At 38.3% G+C, this 24,087-nt stretch overlaps 3 protein-coding genes and 1 long non-coding RNA gene across 4 annotated transcripts in view; 2 read left to right on the top strand and 2 right to left on the bottom strand.

Annotated features, from left to right (window-relative positions):
• Nucleotides 1-2,187, bottom strand: part of LOC131876798 (uncharacterized) — a 16,278-nt gene extending 14,091 nt beyond the window's left edge. Inside the window, exons 1-3 of the mRNA XM_059222288.1 lie at nt 2,068-2,187; nt 1,919-1,950; nt 1,796-1,844 (exon numbers count right to left, since the gene is read on the bottom strand). Coding sequence (XP_059078271.1) covers nt 1,796-1,844; nt 1,919-1,950; nt 2,068-2,164 — 178 coding nt within the window. The 5' untranslated portion in view covers nt 2,165-2,187. The remainder of the gene's footprint in view (nt 1-1,795; nt 1,845-1,918; nt 1,951-2,067) is intronic.
• Nucleotides 2,188-10,661: 8,474 nt separating this feature from the next.
• LOC131876800 (uncharacterized) lies at nt 10,662-17,072 on the top strand. Its single transcript, XM_059222290.1, has 15 exons — nt 10,662-10,901; nt 11,264-11,359; nt 11,497-11,531; nt 11,619-11,724; nt 11,797-11,861; nt 11,944-11,961; nt 12,059-12,131; nt 12,320-12,335; nt 12,430-12,470; nt 12,556-12,660; nt 13,591-13,714; nt 14,026-14,147; nt 16,240-16,322; nt 16,439-16,550; nt 16,862-17,072. Exons 1-15 carry the CDS (start codon nt 10,808-10,810, stop codon nt 16,963-16,965), a joined length of 1,194 nt encoding a protein of 397 aa, XP_059078273.1. The 5' UTR covers nt 10,662-10,807; the 3' UTR covers nt 16,966-17,072.
• LOC131876802 (uncharacterized) overlaps nt 16,407-24,087 on the bottom strand; it is a 16,391-nt gene continuing 8,710 nt past the window's right edge. Inside the window, exons 2-3 of the long non-coding RNA XR_009372817.1 lie at nt 19,560-19,803; nt 16,407-16,548 (exon numbers count right to left, since the gene is read on the bottom strand). This is a non-coding gene — a long non-coding RNA (uncharacterized LOC131876802). The remainder of the gene's footprint in view (nt 16,549-19,559; nt 19,804-24,087) is intronic.
• LOC131876801 (uncharacterized) lies at nt 18,193-22,884 on the top strand. Its single transcript, XM_059222291.1, has 3 exons — nt 18,193-18,401; nt 19,605-19,738; nt 22,565-22,884. The coding sequence occupies exons 1-3, from the start codon at nt 18,301-18,303 to the stop codon at nt 22,837-22,839; spliced, it is 510 nt and encodes a 169-aa protein (XP_059078274.1). The 5' UTR covers nt 18,193-18,300; the 3' UTR covers nt 22,840-22,884.

Raw genomic sequence — 24,087 nt, 5'->3', positions numbered from 1 at the left:
TCACCTGTAGTAATATTTTTTTGCTGAAATGGCTCAAAATGCTCAATAAATTGCAGAAAATTGTCAAATACTTCTCCTAAACTTGCAGACTTTGCCGATGCAAAAAATGCAGAAAAATCTCGGTTGTGCAAGTTTTTGGCAAAATTTGCCCAATACACAGGATGCAAGTTTTGGCCGGCCCTACTAAAAACTTCGTGGCCAAATTGAAAAAGAGAATCCCTGCAATGTGGGTCGAAAAAATAGGCTTGTATCCCTCCGAGCTGCCCTCTCTGGGATTTTGTTCTTTCAAGGATACCTAAAGGGAAAGGTCTGCAAAATATCTCACAGCAGCAGGCAAGAAGAGCATGAAATGGGACTTGTAAAGAATTGGCCAATGTCGCCCACTGATATAAAAAAAGACATGCAGTATGTGTCTCTTTGAGGCCGTATCGAGGTCTATATACCCACAGAGGGCACATACAACAACAACAACAACAACAACAACAACAACAACAACAGTAATCTAACTCAGTCAAATGATAATCATATTCTTGTTACATTGATCGGATCTTGTAACATAACTTTTGCCTGCAATCTCCCTTTGGTATGCTGATATGTGTTCAATTCATAACGTCAGTCACCCAAAAAGCTTGTGACATATTTCATCGGAGGGGTCAATAAAGAGTATGAACGTATTTCTCAACTTTCCAAAAAGTTTACACAAACAGAATCAAACCGATATTGACAACCTGTAGGTCAAGCCCCACATGAAAGCCCCACACTTTCAAAGTATTCAAATAACAAATTAGTCAGGGCACTTTAAATCTATTGTCAGCACAAGTTAATTGTTCATAAAAAGGATTCTAACTGGCATTGACGACTTCACCATTAAGCATTCGTAAGATGGTGACGGCATCCGTTTGAGTACAAGTTGGTCAAAAAGTTCCATGAAACTTCCAGAAAAATACCCACACACCTTCATTTTGGCGTTTTTCTAGCTTTTATAAAAACGTGTTGGTTTTTATTGCTTTATAGAATTATAATCCACATAAAAATCTTACATGGCTAAAAGCATCATAAAAACAATATTTTTTGAAAACCTAATTAATGATAGTAAGGAGTGCACTGTGTTAGAGCTTACTGAGAAATTATGATAAGATCTAATACTCTTAGTGAAGGCCCTGGTTATATCTTAGTCAACTTTTTTAAAAGTTGATACCGATTTTCCATACATCAAAAAGTAAAACAATATTTTGGTACATTCCATAACTATAACTGCGGTACGTTAGCGTTTTACTAGATCAAATAGTAATTTGTAAGTAAGCGCTAAGTAAATGAACTCCCAATTTTCATTGAATGTGCTTTTTGAAAATTAAAGTTTGTAAAACGTTTCTAAGCATGTAAGTTTTTTACGTGGGCTAGAATCCCATTTGACGATAAAACTAAATCTGTTCCTTACGATTTTGTGAGGTAGAAAAATGTCAATACGTGTTTGGATATTTACATTAAAACTTCTAAGGGAATTTAACCACTGTTTGTAGTTGTTGATGACATCAAACTCTGTTGGAATTCTTTGCTCGAATCGCATTTTACTAACGGTCTACGTCCACAAAATAGTACTATAAAAAGGGTTAGCTTACCGCTTATTCCGTACCAAACCTGACCTTTTCCGTTTTATGGTTTTCTTCGTTTGGAGATATCTTGCCTCCAATCAAGGATCAATACCAATCATATATCCGCTTCCATTTGTACAATATAAATTTCCATATAATCGCTTCATAGTGTTAGCTCTCATGCTTATGCATTAATTCCTGACATGTAAAACAGGTTCCGTTTCTGGTTGAGGATCCCACACAGGGAGCATTCTGGAAACAATAAAAGATGAAAATCTATGAGTTTAACAAATTTCATGGGGAACTAAATCGGAATCTTGTCTTACCGGAAAGGTGACGACCTGAAAAATGGAAAACACTGAAACAGAAGAGATGGCAAATCGTCAGCGGAATCCCTCCCTATTTATTATTGATTGAACGGCCAAAGCCTGCTCAACTGAATGGCTTGAATATGAAGATCAGCTTTTGGACTTACGCTTCCCAGCTCGTGTGCCATTTCGAGATGTCACTGAGGAGACTTCAACGCCCAAGCCAATAATGGTTACCAGAACCAATGTGGGGAAATGCTTCATTTTGCGGAGATCTGATCACACTGACAAGCTAAGTGGAACTGGTAACATCCAAGTTGTCAAAGAAGTTTGGTGTGAACAGAGCCAGCCCGCAGTATTCCTTTCTTAGCAGAACGATAAGGCACCAATCGGAAGCGCTCTTTGACATGATTTCTTTCAGGATTGGCTTTCCTTGAGGCTTTTCCGTCGACAATGGCGTTGTTTATTCTCATGCTTGAGTGAGCGTTGAAATTACGTCCATACGGAAGGGTAGGGATTTGTTCAAAGTTCTTTAACAAGAAAACATACGTACAATTCTATAACTGCATGTCAAGTAAACGGTAACACAGTCTTGACAGCCATTTTTATTGTTGGACAAAGATGTTTTAAGGCTCTTAATGGGGTGTCAGAATTAGCTCCAAATGGTTCACAAGTTACAGAGCTTTGCAACTGTTTAGTTTAGAAACCTATATAATATGCACATTTTATGATCACTTAAGCAATTCTGCCGACAAAGTTCACATCTTCAGGAGCTTTTAGACAAACCTCCTGAAGAAGATCCTTGGATGAATTGATTGTCCGTGCCCGGTATCCTACACATTCAAGAGCAATTCTTCGATATGGAGTGATGTAACCTCGTTAAAATTGCTCCCAAAGTCTATGAACAAGTCAAGAAGCCTTTAACAAATGAAATGACATGTGGTAGATCGTCTCCTTCACAATCTGGGCTACAATGTCATGCACAATGGAGACATGAGGTCCATATATCTATAAATCCCGTTCTTGAAAATACCCGCCAAGAAGTGAGTACAAAAATGCTTTCGATAAACAATTCAATGTCTTCCAAAACGTCTTCTTTCGGGTCTGAATAAGCACCTGTTTGTCTTCAGTACATCCTGAGGTCTGCATTTTGAAGCTCCTACTTCAGAGCTGGGGGTGTTAATCGTTAACTGGTGATAGCATACACTGACCAAAGTGATGATTGAATGCTCATTTTGGGTTACGTCCAAGCCTTAAGTCGGAGTAGTTTACGAGTACGAGTGTTTAAAAAAAACTGACCTCTGGGCGAGATTTTGGTCTGCTCTTCGGACGGACAATGTTGACAAATGTCAATAGGTCAAACTTGATCCGGTCCTTAATATCGATGCAAATTATAGGTTCATATTAATCAGAGGAATACTTACAATGATAAAAAATCGTGACAGATTGAAATGAAATGAAAATGAAAGTGGCTTCGAGCCTTCAAAATTACGAATCACTTGAAAGCTGGTAGGGAATTTTCTTTCTTAAAACAGTTTTCTCTGTCTGTTGCAATTTCTCTCCGTTGTACAGGGTTTGTGCTCATAACCACATTTCATGAAACAGACAGATGTCAAGGTCCTTGTAATGATAATGATGAAAAAAGAAATCCACCCTAAATTGTATGGCTCGACACCATTTCAATGTTTCAATGATTCAAAAAGTATCGACAGAGATGTTTGCTAACGTCAAATCAAACCTTGAATCCAAATCATATCCAAGAATGTCATGTTCTTCACAAAAAGCTTGTGGCACCAAAATGAAATAACAAATTGCCAAAATTGCCAAAATTATTGAATCACGACAGCAATGTATTGTACTGTGTAAGCATGTCTAGGTTGAACATATTTGAATTGGTTTGATCTCAATTATAGATTTGTAAAAAACCCATTTAAGCTCCTTGCGCTAAATTGTTAGGAAATAGCTATCAGCTATGGAATCTAGCCCTTTAAGGTTATTTTTTGATGTTGGCAAATCAAGAGAAACATGAGTTTTTGTCTTAATTAAAAGGTCGCCTACTGGCCAAGAATTTACGGCCGTAACAACACAATGTAATAAAAACAAAGACATAGAAAGTCCAGAAAATATATCTCATAACATTAGCTAGCTACACTTTAATTTCAAATCTCTTGGGCGGCTACTTAACTATTACAAGTTGAATGGTTTCAGTTTTCATCATCATTGGCCACCAATTGGACCGAAAACCACTACACAATAATTCATCAACAGATTAGATACATTTTCCATCTCATGACCCAACTAAACACTTATTCTTGCCGTGTGTGATGCTATGGTATCGCAAAAAAGGATTTTATTGAATCATGACTAATGAAACAAAAAGTCATGATGGGAAAACAGTATAAGAAGTTCTCAAGCTAATAAACCTCCCACTTAAAACCCTGTCGTGTAAGCTATGAAAGGATATAGGGGAGAGTTGCGATATTTGGTGCAACATACTCTAGCCAAAAGGACAACTTCACTAAGAATCTGGACTTTTAATTCAACAGAATTTGAATGAGGAGGCATAAACATTAGAGCACTGCAAATATAATAAGATTTGAAACCACAAACCCATTCAGTGTTGTTAAAACCATTTTTCGTCAATGTTTTCTTTCATTATTCATCTACTATACACGAGACCCTAAATAAAGCATCATCATCAAAAGCAAATACCATTTCCAGCCATGAGCTTCTTTCGTTAGGATATGTGAAAATTGCAAAAATGGCAATTTCTGTACAGATTGCCTCAAAGCTTCAAGTTACTTCAGTTGCCAAGAGAGAAACGAAATATTACATGCCACTCTGGAGCGTGAAAAAAAGAAGCAAGTAACGAGTATTTTTGGTTTTTGGGGGTCGTGACAATTACAACATTTTAACCACTGTTACCTATACACATGAGTATGCAATACAATTACGTTCCACACATCAATGGATTCATGACTCTCTAGTGCAACAATGACTTACTCTGCGTATATGATCAAACCCCTCTTAAATGCGCTCAAAAATCGTGCTGACTATAACAAACAGCAGTTTCATGAACCTCAAAAGATTCCATAAGTTTCAAGTCGAACAGATCGACTTGGAAGAATTGAATTAATTTTGACCTAACTTATATAAGGTGCCTTACTTGCAACGTCAGATTGCCCAAACAAATCGGGAAGAGGCACGGTGGATAGCTCCCTCACCCTGCAAGAAATATGTTTTACGCTCTGCACTCCAGAGGGCGCTTTGTCATTCAGCCTCTACCAAATAAAGAGCCGATTGGGCCAATTCCTTGTTATTGAATTATAATGCGTTTGTGTTGCTTTTGACTAATTCTATCAAAATCTTATTTTCAATTAGCGCCTCGGGTCACATAATGTCCGGAAAAGAAATTGCGTTCAAGGCAAGGCAAGAGCAGTTTATGTAGCAATCTACCGTGCCTCTTCCCGTTTTCTTTGGGCCGTGTGACGTTGCAAATAAGGGCCCTTATTGCTAAATACACTACTCGTGACATGCCGTGAAAGCGATATATTTCTGGACATTATGTGACTGGTGTCACTAATTATACATAAGATTTTGGTTGAATGAGTCAGAACAACACAAACGTATCATAATTCAATAAAGAGAAATCTGCCCAATCGGCCCTTGATTTGGCAAAGGCTGACTCACAAAGTGCCCTCTGAAGTGCAGAACGTAAACCATATTTCGTGCAGCGTAAGGCGTCTTTTAAAGGGAAACTTGCCCTCATCAATGTTGAACGAAACAAATACGAGAAAACAACAGGAGCCTTGATCTGTGACCAATCGATGATTGGCTAGAGACCATTTGCGCCAATCATTAACGGCCAGATCAGATTCAAATAAATTTCCGAAAGTTTTATAGGTTTTTGTTCCGCGTGAATAGGAATTCGAGGCTGGTAGTTACTTTTAATTGTGCTCTGGGAAGCGAATAATTTGTTGAAATTGCTTTTTTGTCAGATAATGAGCCAACTAATTTGAATCAAATGGCGGCAAGAATCCATTGGATGGTGTTTATGGAACAAAAAATTGTTGGAGTTAAGACTAACTTTGTGAAAGAAGGTGCAAGAAAAAACAAACAAACATTGTCTGATTTTCTGCGTGTGTGGCAAATGCGAGCCCACCAAACCACACAACTCATTGCTCCAAAGATTGAATGTTGATCTCGTATACCTTTTCAGAATCATGAAAAACGGAACAATGTTAAGTTGAGTCAGATGGTATGACATTACATTGGCCAAATATGATATGGAAGTCGAAGAGTGAGAAAGTAAATGAGTACTTCTTCCCTGAATTTGTCAATTAGGTAATAGTATCGAATCTCTTAACAATTGAAACACATGTGAAACACGGAAAATGTGTGGCTGGTTTTCGTTACATATATGCATTGTGTGTAAAATATAGTATGTTTATGCTAGTATGTGTATAATATCATGAAATAATATAAAGAAGCTGGTCAACGTGTAAAAAAGGGGTGTTGCTTAGTTAAGTGTTTAAAGCAATTTGTCTCTCAACGGTCCGCAAGTTGGCTTAGGAATATGATACAAAACATATCCTACATACTCGGAGTCTTTTACTCGATTTTGGAGAATTGGCCGGACTCGAGTCCGGAACCATAAGAAAAAAATATTCCGCTTTCTTAGAATATCGCAAAATGAGTCTTTTTGCTTCAGATGACTCAAGTAAAAGACTCAAAGCCTCTGCCGGTCTTGAGTCGGGCAAAAAGGTCAAAAATCAAAGGACTCGCCCCAACACTCCCAACTACCGTTTTTTGACGAAGATTTCAGATATATTTGTCTTGTTCTGTTTCAAACATCATGAGGGTCCCTGACTTATTTTGTAAAAAGAATGAGGCGACAAGGATGAATTCGACATTTCTGCTCCCATTTCCCACTCACACTCCAACTGCAAGAGCAATTAAAGAATGAGGTAGGGGGGAGTTTAATCACCCTGAAACAAATATAAGATTTCCTTGGGCTAAACTACGAAAGCTTTTTGATGATTACTCTAATCGTTTCCAACCAAGCTCGATAACCATTACACGCGTGTTTCATGCAAATATCTGCTCACTTGACCATGCGAAGAAATTGAGAGCCATCAAGTTTACATTCTTCAAGTAACTAATTATCGCATGATAAAAGAGGTTTGAATGTACAATCGAAAACAAGCTATCATGTACAGGTGGAAAGTGACGTATAGGCTTCTCAAATCCAGAAGGATTTGACTGATAAGCACAAATAATCTACGAAAACGTTGGAGTCGTTCGACCAATAATTGTGCCTGAAACCATTAGGCATTGACATCAATAATTGAAGGTGCTGATTTACCCTTGTTTAAGGCAGAATATGTTAGCACCATGTGAAAATTAGACAAGACGTAATTTCGTATTATTTCTTCAAGACAATGCTTAAAAAGTAATAACATCATCGTTGCGTTGGGCTCGCTTAAGGAAGTCTATCTATCTCGTTTCGCATACTTTTTTGAAATGCAGAGTTTGAAGAGATGGAAAGAGCATGTAATATTGTGTTTGCTTCCAAATAAAAGATCATAATTGGCATCTTCAAAAGATATGGGTGAGTCTAAGCAGGAACCCAAACGATGATTTCAGACAGCGAGGGGACAAATAAGCCTAGTTTTGCCGATTTTTGTAATGGCCTTTTGTTCAGAGGAGTTACGAAAGGTACCTGATACTGTACGTCTTCAAAAGCATCCATGAGCTTTGTCCCAACCCAGGATTTAGGGGCAATTCTAGTGACCGTAGAGGCTCTAAATGTGCGCTTTGAGAGCACCTTCAAGCCCTCGGGAAACCAGGCAAGTTCGAACAATGAAGTCCATATCTCTTCTTTCTCGGGCTCCTTCATTGTTTAATTTGCCTCCCTCTAATATTCGTAGGGAACACGTCAACGTTACTTTTGTCAAGAATTATAGTCAAATTCAGATTTTGAGAGCTTGACATGCTCTACACATTTTATGCTTTCTTGTTTCTCTCGTCTCTAAAAAAGAAGGAATGAAAAGGCTCAACAAACATTTAGTGTATATCCCCTCTGAAAAAATCTCACACAGCTATCTTTCCGATTTTCTGCCAGCAAAATGTCGCTTTTCTGTCACGGGCGAATCAATTCGCTCAAGATCAATACAATCTTGTGCTCATTGATATTCGACTCTGGCTTTCATCGAAGGGGTCATATGTGATCATAGAAAATCCCTTCATTCCCAATGAAATCCGCAGGTAATCATATGTTGGTAAATCTTCTCATTATCCCTTGAAATACACTTTTCTATCCTCAGAGCCAAACACTAAGGAGGTACTGTCAATGGAAAAAAAACCGTCGATTCGACACGAGAAATCAAAACCAAAGCAAATTATGCTAGCGATCCCGCTTCTCATGATTTGGCTTTCCTGTCGAGCATGACTGACTTGCCGAAACAATTTTCTTAATTGGCCCAGGTAAGCACGTCTCAAGCACTAAATCTTTGCATGCTTTTACTTCACTCAATAAGAGGTGCCATTAAATCAAATTTGCCCACCCATGCATAAACAATGAGTAGCCCTGCGGGGAGGAATGGAAACACAACCGGAACATGGTCATTTGGTCCGCCTGTCTTCAGATTGCCTCAAAGCAATTAACGTACTGTAATCAAACCTCATTATCCAAGCAATTCACGTGAATGCTCCCGTCAATTAGATTTTGAAAACCAATTGGCATTCGGAAGACATTGTCAGACTCGCACACAATGGCAATTAAACCAAATTCCACGTCAGCCATTTGGGAAACGGATTGATTTCAAAGCCATAAAACATAAGAGCAAATTGGCTGGTCATGCGATTTGTTTCAAAATATAGTGCCATAATGATCTGATAGTAGCACTCAAAATTGGATCGATTTTGACATGAATAAACTATAAGGGGCTTTTGCTTGACTGGCATTAACGGAAAAAATGAGTGATCTATTAGGTGAATATGGGCTACCTCAATCATTCTAGTGTTTATTCAATAGGAGCGAAAATTTCAAAAAGTTCCCTTGGTGGCTTTTTTTCCAAGGCTTGAAAAAGTTTGGTAAACTTGTGAAGGTTTTGTCCCACAAAATCGATACTTCTACGATCATATCTTTTTTAAATGAATTGCTTGAAAACTCAAAACGTTCAGAGACATTTTTTAGCGCAATTTGGGAACATGAAAATTGAAGAACAAAAGTGCCGGATTTGGAAATCATAGTTCCAAATGATTTACAAGAAGTTTGTCAATCAATTAGTTTGGTCTCAAAAAGTTGAGAAATATATTTTCACCAAATTGTCAGAGGCGAAGCTGCAACACGCTAATGTGAGTTGTAAGAATACCAAATGAATTAAAGATTCGAAGGAAGATATACAAGTTCGAAATATGATCAAAGAAGAGGCCACGAAAGGGAAGGAACAAGAAAATATGAAAATAGAGCCAAATATCTATCTTCAGTTTTATTTTGTTTTCTTGTCTAGAAGCGCAAAACGACTTCGAAATGGGAGTAAATTAATGGATATACTATTTTATTTGGTGCATGGAGTGGTTTCGAACAGCGGATATTCGCGATTAAAGTGAAAAAAGTGAATATTAGGCTACATTGGTTAGGAATTTCGTTGGCAATAATAGTGTAAGAAAATAGTACCAAAGTACAGCCCATAAGTCTTGATCAATATAAAGACAGCAGAGGGCCAGTATTAAAGATTTCGACGCCCCACACAATATTGGCAATAAAAGAGCAGCTTAGACTGACTCAGTTCACTTTGCTCATAAAGCGGATTTGAAATACAGAGACAATGGAATGCATTGAGTTGGATTAGAAGCTAGAGACTAGGAGTTAGAGAGTAAAAATAGAAGGAACTTGTCAAAGCCAGTTCTTGCAACATGTGCCGTACCTGAAAGAAGGGAAAAGATGAGACTCTAAGTTTTTGAATAGAAGTAAATGCAACTAATTCTAAAGTCACAATGTTCATAGATGACACGACGGTCGAGCATTTTGGTATCTACAAAAGGTTTTTAACATGAGAGACTTGTCAACGAATTGAAGACATTTCAGACTGGTTATAAAAGACATAATTTCTATTGATCAGGAGACAGCAAAATTGATATTATTTAGGACCAACATCACGTGTTTCAGTTTCAAAATTTCGTCGAACAGTAAAAGAATCTTATAAGTTGGGTGGAGACAGACCGAAAAGCCAAATAAGATTTTCGGCTTTGCGTTGACTTGACGATAAATTAAGTTTTCACATATCAGAATATATTACAGCCACACGCTAAAGTATTTTCGAATGCGATCATAAGATCACGCCTTGAATATGGAATTGAATGTTTTTGGCAAGTCATCTGCCATGCAGTCTATTAAGATTCCACAAAAAGCACAATTCGTTGTCTTGTGAGCGCTTAAATATTTCAAAAGTTTGTGATTTGGTCACCTTAATATGACTCAAATTGATGATTTTTTTTGTTCAAAAGAAAAGATCCCTACCATTGCAAATGCATATTCAAAAGAAGGCGAGTAAAGACTCGCTAAAACAATGATTCAAAGATCAGACCTATTTCATCACATCCTCACAATTCAACAATGGTTTTTCATGTGCATACAGTTTTTTACAACAGGTCCTGATTTGACTACAAAATTTCCATATCGTCCAATTTTTTCTAACTCTTTTTAAATCTTTTTTTGCCCATATTTATCACCTTTTTCCAAGGCACGGTACTTATGAAATTGAAGTGAGCCCGATCCTTTGGCCCGTCATTTGGCTCGTCATTTCCCGATCAGGTGAATCCCTCGCTTTCTACCGTGCTTGAACGGAGCCAACAGGAGTTCCGATCGGCTCCTTACGGCGTCTGTCTCGGTTGGATTGATTGATGGTCGTACATATCACCAGAGGTGCTTCCAAATCTCAAAGGTTAACGCCACAGTTTCGATTTGGAGTTCGAAGTGAACACTGGCTCATCATGGGTAAAGTATTCATAAGATACATACTATAAATATCTTTGTCTTCTTGGTACTTAGCTAGCACAATCTTTGGCAGAGGGATCTTAGAGACGGATGAAGAATATATTTTGTTTTTGAAGTTGTGGTATGAAAGTGTTATGGTCGGTATTGCTCTTCCAGTCAGATACCTTCAAACAAGCGCTGATTGTATTAGTTGCGATAAGGTAAATGCTGTCGATTCATATTGGGCCTCACCTCTATGATCCTGTGAATTGATTTGCATTGCTTGCTTTAAGGTTGCTAATGTTTGATTTTTCATCCAGGGTTTTCACAAAATGAGATTTGTTAACCCTGACCTAATACGACACAATTTGTTTCCTTTTTAGCCTTTTGGACTCATCTAGTTGTGATTGTGACCTTGTGGGCATTCCAGGATGGAGTGATGTCGCAAAACAAGAACGAGACAAATTTCCGTCAAAAAAGTAAGATTGATGTACAGCACAAAACTATTCTTTCTCAATTCCACTAATCAACTTTGGAAAACTAAATATCTGCTTGGTGATATTGGCTCTTATTACAAGTTCCATCTGTAATGCGTTTTATTTCCACACTATTTCAGGACTTTTTAGCATTTTCAACATCGTCACATTCAAGGTAACAATAATAATAACATAATAAAAAATGTTTTTTTTTGCATGATCTTGAAAATACTCACTTATACTTTGACCGGCTGGTTTTTAGAATGACCCGTGCACCACAACAGGAGCCGGGAATTTGCGTGGAACATGCATGGATTCGACTTCGTGTAGTTCCAAAGGTGGAACCGCATCCGGAAATTGTGCTGCAGGTGAAATAGTCGTGAAAAAATGTATGAGCTTCCATGACATCCTGGGGACAAGCTTATTCTTTCGACTTTTAGGCTTTGGAGTGTGTTGTCTTTTCATTGTAAATGGGGCTTGTACCGCCGAGCAAACCATCTTTCAGGTAAAAGCACATTGTTTCCTGGTAAAGGCCACGGGCTACCGTATTTATGGTGTAGATCCTTCAATTTTTTTCATCTTTTTAGAACTGCACCTACATTCGGGTAAGAGCTTTGTCGAAGTTGACACTTTGTTTCAACAATGAGTTCTAACAAATGAAAAGTTCTCAGACTTGTTCATATTTTTGTTTTGTCTTGTTAGAACGATGGATACCCTGCGGCTGACACGACCGCGAGCGAGACCTGTGAATATAAATTCAATCGGATCAGTGAAAGTAAGTATTTCCATTTCAACACTCAAGTAGACAATAGCAGAAAAGACTTGGAAAACATTCCGCGAAATTAGAAGTAAATAGTCAATACAGCCAAACATTTGAACACAATCACATATCTTTCTTGTATTGAAGTTCTGAATGAATCATTCTTTATTCATTGGTTTAATGCCCATTTGTTTCCGTTTCAGACCTTTGCCAAATTCGGTGAGTGAAAATGAAACTTCAAAAAATGGACAAAGTTTGGCCCTTTTTTCGCCTAAGAAAAGTAACGTGCTTTAACTCAACATTTTCGCCTCAGGTTAGATTTCGAGACTTTGAAGACAGAATTCGACTCAACAGGTAAGAGACATCCTCAAAATCTTTGTTCTGCTTTAAACATCAAGCGAGATACTTTTCTTTCATCTGATCATTCATTCATTAATAGGAGCTTGTGGCACGGCGGCCGATGCTATAACAGTTAGGAGTCCATTTTCGAACACTGACAATGGATTCCCACCAACCGTCTGTGGAACCTTAACCGGACAGCACAGTAAGTCATGTCAAAAAAAGATATTTCTTGTGATTACGACCCAAAGTAAAGAGGTTGCTAAATGGACTTCTAGACATATGAACTGCGAACAGAAGCAAAACTTTCTTATCTCCTAATCCGTACACTTTATTCAAAATAAGCACTTCATACGACCACAAGATCTTGTTAAATAGATGAGCTGGACCAAGTTTGAGCCCTAAGTTATGCTTAGGGAATCAGGAAATAAACAAATTTTGAATTTTCGGCCTGCTGTTGGTCAGCTACATAAGCTTTTGACACCATAACTTTGAAACGATTTTTTGAAAAAGACTTTGCAATTAGATAATATAGAAATGACCTGCCTTTATTTGAAGATATCTACGTTGCCTATTTTTTAACTTTATTCGAAAAGTGGCTCAACGTCGTTTTGACCAAGATCAGGCCGATTTGGCGACAAGCTCGTTCGCAGTCCATATCGCTATAAGTCCGTGAGTAAGTGGATAATGAGGATACCCTTATACTTGAAGGCAACGTCCATGCCTGAGCGGTAAAAACTGTTTCGAATGTGACTGTGTAATGGACTAGCATTTTCATCCGCCAACCATCGCATTATCTATCCATATTTCTGATTAGCAGTGCCAAAATCCGGTGATGGTCCATCTGAGAGGCTATGACACCAAATAACAACGAAAAGATAGTCGGGAAGAAGAACCGAACCAACAATTTCGCTCTTGATAGAGATATACTTTCACAGGCGAGGCTTGAACCCACGTCGTCGTGGCCTGGCAAAAATGGTTTGGCTTATTTGCGTTAACTTTCAGGCTGTTCTGTTACTCGATCTCTGATTAATGCAGGGTGATCTCCAACGAGAGTTCAAACTCAACGAAAAATGTGGAACTGCACCCTTCACATAGTTTCCATTGGTGATTGTGGTTCCTCTTGACATTTCAGTGTATTTCGAGACGGGCAATACGGATACCACGGCTGGCACGTTGGCCATTTCCAAAGGCACTGGGGCAGGAAGTCGATCCTACGAAATCAAAGTCACATATCTCACTTGCGACAATACAGCCAAGTAAGCACGTTTTAATCCTTAGTAAAAAAAACTAATTCAACTCAATTTATGCCGACCAAAGGATAAAAAAGTTTGATCCCTCTGAAGAGCAGAAAGTCATATCAATGATAATGAATTTGGCCTTGACACATTATTGCAATGGCTTTTTGGCTTACATGTTGTATTGAGACCAATTATTGTCTTTCCCTGTTACCTGATTAGTATTTCCTGGCCCTTTGTTTCCCCAAAGTCTCTTGAGTTTCGGTTTGCCAAGAACCTATCGTCTCTTTTCTATGCATCCTATTTTTTTTATTTTTCGTCACTGCTTTTAGGGCTCCTGAAGGTTGCACTCAATACTTCACGGGAGAGAGTGGATCTTTACAATCGTACAACTTTGCCAACGGCCAACTCTTGACCAAGCAGAACTATCAAAACTGCTTCAGACAAGAAGAGGGTGAGTGAGCTCAATACTCCATGTTACGCAAAGTTCGAAGGGACGTTGTGTGAGTTGTAAATCGGATTTTCCGATGAAATTGCGCGAGAGGCTTTACATGTCATGCGTGAAGTTCGCAAATTAAAGGTTCAATGATGGACCAATGCACATTGGTTCCATTTTTCTAACCAATCGTTCCGTGGATTCAAGGAACCCGAAGGTTACAAGGTCCTTCAGGACTGTTATGCTAGTGACCCCCTGAAAGAGCTTCAGTCTTTTATCTGGTGTCATTAAAGAGTGGTCCACGAATCGGAAACTTATGGCTGGCTTTTTTGTTTCTTTTTTTGCGGACTTCCTTACCGCTAAATTATATTTTCATATAAATGATGTTGGTTGATCGACCAACGAATTAAGAGTTTGCGGATCTGGCTAGCCCTTGAATATAGGGTTGATCAGGAATTTTCGTAAAAAAAACTTGTCCAAGTCTGACTTAAATCCTGCTAATAGTTCAACATTTACATACTTCATACGCATATTTGAAGGGAGCAAATTGAACAATGAAGGAGCCCGAGAAAGAAGAGAGTTGGACTTCATTGTTCGAACTAGCCTGGATTCTCGAGGGCTTGGAAATGCTCTCAAAAAGTATGTTAAGCCTCTACGGTCACTACAATTGATCCTAAATCCTTTTAGTGAATAAACCAATTCAAAGTTAAAACAAAAGTATTTCAAGGGCCTTGATCAGAGTGGGCAAATTTGGGAATCAGGCCGACTTATAGTTACCAAGTGGTCCAGAGTTGAGTAGACAGTCAAAAACTTATAAACCTTAAGCTGAGTAGTTTTGCTACTTAATTAATGTTTTAATCAGCAAACGGATTCTTTCAATAAAAAAGTCAAATTCTATTTTACGAATACTAGCTGACATTTTCGTGGCTTATACGCTTAACTGCTTACTTTCTAAAGCCCTTCCATGAATCAATTAAATTCAGCGTCGGCTGAAATCATTAACTCCGATTGGTTGAGGCAAAGCGGTCAAAGGGTCAAGCGGATAAACCACGAGACTATCTGCTTATCAAGTACCAAGTAACATTTGTGTTAAATTGACTAATCATTTCGCTAATGTTTTTAATTTCCCTAAATATACATTGTCGTGTATATTGAGGGTTTTAGTTAACAATTTAGAGTAAATGCAAGATTGAAAAATAAACACATGTCATGGATCTTAATTAATGAGATCCAAAATGTATTTTGAACGCAAAGAAATTAAAGCCTATGTACAATCAGGGCATTTGGTAGGTGGCATATTTTGACTAAAACTAAGCCCTGAAATGTTACAAATATGTTTTAATAATTTGGCAAGATTTCTGATATTTAGCACTAACTATATTTTAGAGGTAGTCCCAAAAGGCTCCGAGCTTTAAACATCAATGATCTCGTAAAAATACATTGCTTTGTTAAATTAAAGAAGATATCGAATATACATTCAGTTTTGTTTATGATAAGGATGCAATATTAAGCTATTATTGTTTTTGAACACTTTTTCGAAGAGTGCACTAGTAGAGGCAAAGGTACTTGCTTCCTGTCTAAAGTCAGATAAAGAATTTAAAGAATAGCCCTTTAACAAATCTTACTCTGGGTATGTTGGAAGTATATTTCAAATGTTATTAAGGCTTGTTTTGATTTTGGCACCATCAATGAGCATTTTTTATAAATAAAATGTCAATTTGAAGTAGGTCTGTCCATAATTTCAGAGTCTGGTAATTTCTGAACACTGGGTATTATAATTTCATTGCTAAAAAGAGGACCAATCCCTTTATTTTATCAGTGGCGAGACCGTCAAAGATAAAGGCTTGTGAAGTAGCCGGTGGGTGCTATAGATTCTGTCATGCCAGAAAATTAGGCGTGGAGTACAGATTAATTTTACAGTATCAATTGGAGTCAATAGGGATTTTATGATTATCCTTTCATGGTGTTTGACGAGCTATCTTGTTGGGTTTTGAGGTGAAAATTTTGCATCGTCAAGGCCTAAAACTCAAACTTGAGGTTGTTGAAAAAACTACTTTTTAGAAATGCTCTTAGGTCTTTGCTTATATTGTTATATCCTTGTTTCCTTTAGGATACTGCCGACTTCAAATCCGAGAATCCGCGGTCACCACTCCTGATCCATTCGCCTTATCGAATACAGCGACTGACGCAGAGGTACATTTCATGTCTTGTAATTAAAACAGTATCTAGTTCTACTAATGTTGTGACTGATTCCTAACCTAATTGACAAGCTGAAAATCTGATGACGTCCATCTATTTTTGTTGAATAGACTGATTGCCAGCCTGTGAGTACGTTATCGTTTCCATCGGGCGTCCATTCCGGTTATTGTGGTGGAGCCCTGAATACCGTCGATACGAGTACCGATCCAGTGGCACAAACCTGTAAGAAGGAGTCTATTATGCCTAGCCTCAAATAGTATACAACCCCTGTCAGATAACTGAGTCAGGCTTTCTTGCTTTGTAACATCGCCCAAAGCGCAATCATTTACAAATACGAGCTCTGCAATCTACGTTGATTTCTCTCAGTTTGGATTTGGGAATCAGTGTGCTCCTCGCCCGACTTATAGTTAAAAGGCTTTGGAATATCAATTGCATCAATTACAATGGCTGACTCGACTAGCAATGCAATATTTTCGAAGATACTTTTTTTCCATTATTTGGCTCACTTTGATTTCGATTTCTACAAATTCCAGCTGTGCCCGGATCACCCTTTCAAGTTGGCTTGCGTACCCTGGAAACAACACTAGCTGGTTTTACAGGCTTCAATCTGGACTTTAAACAAATTCCTTGTGATTGATCCAGATTGACCAGAATATAGTCTATTATTCCTCCTGGATCAGAGATTCCGGGAGGAAATATTCAAATTATGTAACTTTATATCAACTCACATTGAAATACACATGGTCCACCAAAACTGGATTTGTCTGATTTTCTTGACACATTGAGTAGTCACCGACTAGCAAATACAAGCTTAGGGTATTTTCCCACCGACGAAAGAACATTTTGGAGAAAAAGTAATGATTTATCTTATGCTAAGGCCTAGCAAAGACTCGTATTGTGAGTCCGGACCTGACGAGCCTGTCCAAATGTTGCAAAATGAAAAGATTCGTCTCAGTGTTGCTGGTTGGCTGAGGTTGTCTCTCCGACTGACTGGGAGGAGGAGGTTTTTTTCTAGTAAAAGAGGTTTCGTGATAGTGTTAAGCGGGTTCCCTATTGCATGAACCTGTCCGGTAGTTTGGGTTTCTATTCCGAATTTGGACGTACTGTCAACGATTCAGATTTTTATTATAACTGCCAAGACTATCTCGACTGTGAATTGAGCCTTTTGACCCTCAACGATGCGACAGCAGTGCCCTCGAGTGATCTATATATTTAGTCATCTCTGGGTCTAACTAGAGTTCTAGAAAAGTCTAACCAACCAATTTTGGTGCGATGGCATGATTTTTTTTTTCATGAATATTCGATGGGCAGTCATCAATTTTGTCACACAAAAGGGCCAGAAAACCTCCAAAGTGCTCGAAGTAGAAGCATGAAGCTGAAAAACAGGTCTAAAATGATGAATCGATATTGATTAGCATGCCACAGCACCTAGCTGCCAAGCAAGTTTCTCAACAGGCCACTTCTTAGGCGAACAAATCTACATGGGCCGTTTGCTCAGGGTTGGTTGATTGCAATATTTAGTGGTGCGACTTATTTTTCTATTGCACTCTTTTGCTGAAGGCGAGTTCTTGGTATGTTGTTTTTGAAATGAAATGTTACGGTTCTTTGTCAATTTGCTCTCACGAGAAAGAAATATTGATCCCCAGCTATTTCATGATTTTGCTTTAAATCTGTTTTCAACTCAACTCGTTGGAACCTTGGATTTTGAGTTTGTGGATCTCCCTTGAATTTGGGTTGATCAGAAAGTGTCTTCATTATCTTGTCCAAGTCTAACTTAAAGTATACTATTCGAACAACGCCCTTATTTTCTTTCGCATTGGATTTGAACCAACCCTGCGTGGTTGGGGTTCTACAGGCTGTTTTAATATATTTGGACAAATAGGCTCAGACTCGTCAGTAACGTTCAAACACGAGTGCAGCTATCCTCAACATGAATAAAGGTCTAACCCTCGTAATTTTGTGACTCCTGGCCATGGTCCAAGCCCTGAAGGCTCAAAGTTGCAATGGCCAGTACAACGAATGTTCCACTGACGAATCCAATCAAGCATTTACCAAGAAGTATCGTGGACTACCGTAAGCAAAGAATTCAAATTTAGGGAGACCGTCCCAATCTTTTTGATGAGAAAATCGTCGAGCCAATCTGTGATAAGGAAAGGCTTTTGCGAAGTAAAGCACCAGCTTGTTCATCTTTCCCACTTTGAATTGAGTTCACCCTTTACAGCAAACTGTGCATGACTTTTCCTAGCATAATATCGAATCACCAAATCATGTTTTAAGAGCTCATCGGATCCGACAGGGTCTCCGAATCCGATCCAAAGTGATTTTTTGTAATCCGAACCCGAATCCGACAATTTTTTCCCAATCCGACCAAAATCGAATCCGAAATTTTCTGCTCGATCCGAATCCGAATCCGATTTCTTTTATAACCGAATCTAAATCCGAGTCCGAGATACATTTGCTTAATCCGACTATAATCCGAAATATTTTGCAAAATCTGATCCAAATCTGATTTTTCACCCAATTGACAAAAAGAGGTCATTTAGCTTTACCTAAATGTGCCGTTTTGTAACATGAACGTTTTAAAATGATGAGATTGAGTGGAATTGCCTTAGTCAAAATATAATCTTCCTGTTGCAATTGTAGTACTATTGAATATAATTCTGTTATCAAAATGGTGCAAAAGTTGTGCATTAACAGGCTTGATATGTTGAGATACTCTAGTTTTCTTTTTCCTAATATTGAGTGTATGGACCGCAAATACTTTGATCCTTTTCTTATTTTCTGAAATTTTGGGTTTCTTTATTTGTGGGGGATTGCCACATAATTGTAATAGCTTTTAAGATCGTAGGTCCATTCACAGATTTTAACTTTGATGATCTTTGCTTATCTCACATTTTGAGACTTGTGAAAGTAACCATTCTCAAAACAAATCTACATTCATTTCATTTTTTTGCAATTTTGGACTTGGATCGGATCCGAACCCAATCCGAATCCGGATCCGAACGAAATGTTTGATCCGACCGAATCCGAATCCGAAAATTGTTGGTCAATCCGATGCACAGCTCTAGCTCATGGCAATATCATTTTGAATTCAATGCTTAAAAACTGAATTTAAAAAGTTCAAGTTAAGTACCTTGAAATATATTTTAAAAAAAATAGACCGATTTTCTGAGTTGAAAGTAGTCAATAAGGGACTCCTTTTCTTCTGGATAAGCTTTAAATGAAACTTACTGTATGCATTTGTTTCTCCTGTTAACCCCCATGAAAACCCATCAGATTAATGCCCGAAGCGGAAGCTGCCTCCATGATTGAGCGTAAGGGAAAGAAGATCACACTGAAGAAACACATCACGGCGCAAATCATTCCTTGGGGAGACGAGGGCATTGGCGGCATTGGCACCTGGACTATCAGTAAGTAGGCTCACCAGTAGGGCACAAAGACTCTCAAGTTAGCTTGCTCTTGAGATGAATAATAGCTACAAATAAAAAAAAGCCACACTTTACCTGTCACGCCAAGGATCATTTTTTTGGTTTGTTTTTTCACGGGCTTTTGTAACCGCTACAGGGTATGTCATTCCCAGTACTGCTAAAATGAAAGCTTTTGTTTCGTCTCTTTATTACCTTTCAATCTTTATATGATATTTGGTCTACCAACGAATTTGAGCTAGTCCTTGAATGTAGGGCTAGCTCGGTCTGCCAAGACATTGGATGAACCTTTAGCCAGATGATAAAGAGTCATGAGCGTTGCTGGTCACATCCCCTGGATAAAGCTTTAATATGATCTAATCAGTCAGTTCAACAACTGTGTTAAGGGCGTCTATTTGAATTATTTATGTCTCCGCTTACGTTGTTTCAATGCTGATCGAGAAGGTTGCCGTAACCCATAAGGGTCTTTAATTGCAACGTCAGGCAGCCCAAACAAAACGAAGAGGCACGGTAGATTTCTTTTCCGGACACATTTTGTGACCCAGGTCACCTAGTATACATAATATTTTGATAGAATTAGCCGAAAACAATACAAACGCATTATAATTCAATAAAGAGGAATCGGCCCAATCGGCCCTTTATTTGGTAGAGGCTGACTCACAAAGCGTCCTCTGAAGTGCAGTAGGTAAACCGGGTAAACCCTATTTCGTGCAGCGTAAAAGGGCTATTGGAACAAAGAAAAATATCGTTTTATCTAGGGTCAAGTGTCATTTTTTAGTCAGCTTTTGTAGTAGCACATTATGAAGAAAAAAAAAATTAGTAGTCAACTAACCCTTGACCAGAGGCCATTTTTTTAAAGCTCGTACCTTGGAGTTAGGGGCTTGGACGTTAACCGGTATGAAACTACACTGGCCAAAGAGGTGAGCAAATGCTCATTCTGCGTAAGGTCCTAGCCTTAACTCAGAGGTACGAGCGTTTAAAAAACTCGCCTCAGGTTGTACCAAGTGTCAATTTTCTTGAAAGGGGACGACAAGTTACATTTGTATTTTCAAAACTCATTTGGGCTAACATTGTTTGGATTCCTGGGGGCAATGCAGGATAATGGATAACAAAGTTGCGGCATTCTCTCGGCTGTTTAAGCTTCATTCATTAAACCAATGATGGCCAATTCAGCTCTTACTTGAACTGAGAAAAACAACACAATAAACAATAATATGCATAGTCGTGATTGATATCTCGTGACTTTTCCCTGGAACAACTGTCATTGATGCTTTGGGCTTCTTTCTGAAAACTTCTGCTCTTTCAACAAAAGAAAACGCGAGAACAATACCTCCTGGATATATGTCGAGAATCAAAGTTCTGATGGGCAGGCTGACAATAATTTAGATAATCTCCGTTTGTTTGGCACAAAATAATAATGCTTTCGTCAATGTGACAGCAGTAACGTCAAGGATTGGCATCATCATTGAAAACAATGTGACATCAGTCTCATTTTGTTAGTTGGCCACGCGAGTGTCTTCGCAGACTTTGCTCATTCTCCCTGATACATATTTCTCTGGGATCTTATGAGAGTAGGTCAATGCTTTTTAAATCATGATGGGTTGATTAAATTAATTAAAAGGGATTTTTTACTGCCATTGCCCAAAATTTGACGATTTCAAGTAAATTCCATTCAAAAACGCATGTAAAGTTTTTGTTTAGATTTTCAGTCAATGTTCCCATTTGCTAACCTTAGAAACATTGCAAGGTATTGCTAATGTACAAATTTTTACTTTGGTTAATCCCAAAGTTTTTTAGGGCACAAAAAATAGATACGAACTAAAAAGGGTTTGGAGACATATTATAGAATAGATTAAGTTTTGAAATTCTAACACAAAATATGTTGGGCCAAATAAGTTTCTGAACGGGTTTTGGTTATAAGATGATTTAAACCCAAGAATTGTTGTAAAGGCTATGAACTCGAGCTTGTAGTCTTTCATTCCAATTTGGAGAAATTTGTCAGATTTGAGCCTTTTAGGAAGGACTTGAGTTCAGAGTAATTATTCTTTTTTATTGAATTCCCTCATAAACGGACCTTACACTGTCGCAAGTTGCCCATGAGAGAAACCATTATTTGAGAAATGATAAAACTAGATTTGTTTAGTTTAGCAATAGCTATTTATGCAATAGTGCGGGCATTCTTAGCGTGGAGTTTATAGAAGTGAGGCTTGAAGAAAGTCAAAAAGGTCAAGGTGTTGACCTATCGACTTTTGAGATCCGAACTTGATTGAACTGCATATAACGAACGCCCCCGTTATTGAATACACAGTTTTCTTTTACAAGAACCGGTCCTGTACATATGATTTTCAATTGAAACCAGTCGAAGCCAAATCTGACGTGAGAGAATGTTCATTCTCTTCACGAGTGACTGGAAACTTACATTCTAGCCACTCGCGAACACAACACCATAAAATAAGATTTATGGTGATAATGGTGGCGTTTGGTTTCCTTTTTCGTGCCGGAGAGAGAACATTATACCGCTGAAAACCGGTTTTTGTAAAAAAAAAAAGTAAGATATGGCTTTTGTTGGACTCAAGTCCGGGAAAGGACTCAAGATGGATCTTGATTTTTTAGCCTTTACCGGACACTCCCAAGGACTCGCTTTAATCTACGTTTTGCATGACTCGTCCCAACACTGATGTGGGATGTGGTCAACTTTTTCCTCTCTTAACTCTTACGTTGATTATTGTTCACTTTTGGTTTCGATAGCGTAAAAAATACGAATATTTACATTTACTTACAAATTCAGTTATTCTGGTCGTTTCGTTTCAGCCCGAAATGACAAGGAGGTCGATGAGGGATACAGGATATGCAGTTGCGATGGTACCCAAGAGAAGTCCCTTAGCACGGGATCAGTGCCCAACGGAGAAGTGAAGCCCATCACAACTTTCTTTTACCAATTCAAGAATGACCAGATCCGAAACTTGAACAACAAGGCTCTTACATTCGACGTTTTGTTCACGGACGACTGCTCAACTGGTCGATGTCGGCAAAGTGGAAGAATGCGGTGTACCTCAGGAAAAAATGACCCTTGCTTTAGGGTCTGAATGATATTATTTGAATTGATTAATAAATCACATCTATTCACTCAATTAGTTTTGGCTTTTCGCGGCTTTTGGTAAGACATTATTGCTTTAAAACTTGATAAGTATAGCCAAGGAGGGATCCGTGGTTTATTGCTCTATCATGTTTATGTTTAGATTTAGCAATTTCTCTCTGATGTTGTATGTGGTATATTTATTCCCCAATCGTTATGCGTAGAGTTCATAGTTTGCTAGTTTCATTGCATTGGTCATGGATAGTTAGAAATTATTATTCATTAGTGCATTGATTGAATATTAATTAGATCAGTTCGTTGAGTTGATTTATGTGTTTTTGTGTTGCTTACCAATTTCTTGATTCCTTGCTTTTCTTTATCCCTTACGTCTTGTTTACTATCTCCAACTTAGATTTGCATGTTTAGTTTGATGTGAGGTAGTTTATGCCTATTTTGCTTCATTGTCCTATATCTCAAGACAAGATTGCTTAGCCTTTTAGTTTTCCTCCTTTTTTTGGTCTCTTAATTTTGCTGCTAAATGATAGTTCCTCCTGCATTCATGATGGAAGGTAAATCTTTGGAAAAGTCAGTAAAGAGGCTAGACAATGTTTGGACTTGGTCTTAGCTGGGAAGGATCCTCCCGTAATCAATAAACCCTTTATTATAGAAGTTTGAGTTGCTTGGGGTCAATGAAACCAGGGTGTTTCTTGAATAACAAACAGGCTCACCCAGTAGTTGAGAAGTCGACTGATTTGACCAATGTTGAGGTTTTATTCTCTCTCCCAATTCCCTCCTCTTCCCTCAAATACCTGATCTACACCCATTCCTATAAAAACCCTCCTTCCTGATATTCCTTGTCCCACCCCTATTCCCAAAATTCGTTCCTATTCAAATGTAGCTGCCCAACCCATACCTCAAACCCAAGCATCCCCATTAGTTCATGTTTTGCCTCCAGTAGAACGTAGCTTTGTTGATAAGAGGGATTTTTTACGGTTGGAGAGGATGGTCCAAGATCTTGTGAACTTGGTCCGTCAAAAGAGAGGCCCATAAAGGGGCTATATTTGAACGTGCATTGTCTGATTTTTTAAAAAGACAGCACAAAAGTTAAGATCTTAGAAGAACTGGCCGTTGAGAGGAAGATTTCATTCATCTCTTTAACAGAAACCTGGCTTCGACCAGGGGTCTTAGATGAAGAACTAACCATAGTTGGTTTCAACTTAGTTCGTTGTGATAGGATACGCCCTGATAATCCCATATT

This window comes from Tigriopus californicus, chromosome 2, assembly GCF_007210705.1.
Source record: "Tigriopus californicus strain San Diego chromosome 2, Tcal_SD_v2.1, whole genome shotgun sequence".
NCBI lineage: Eukaryota > Metazoa > Arthropoda > Copepoda > Harpacticoida > Harpacticidae > Tigriopus > Tigriopus californicus.
Note: the sequence above shows the minus strand (reverse complement) of the source record. Positions and strands in the feature narration are given on the sequence as shown.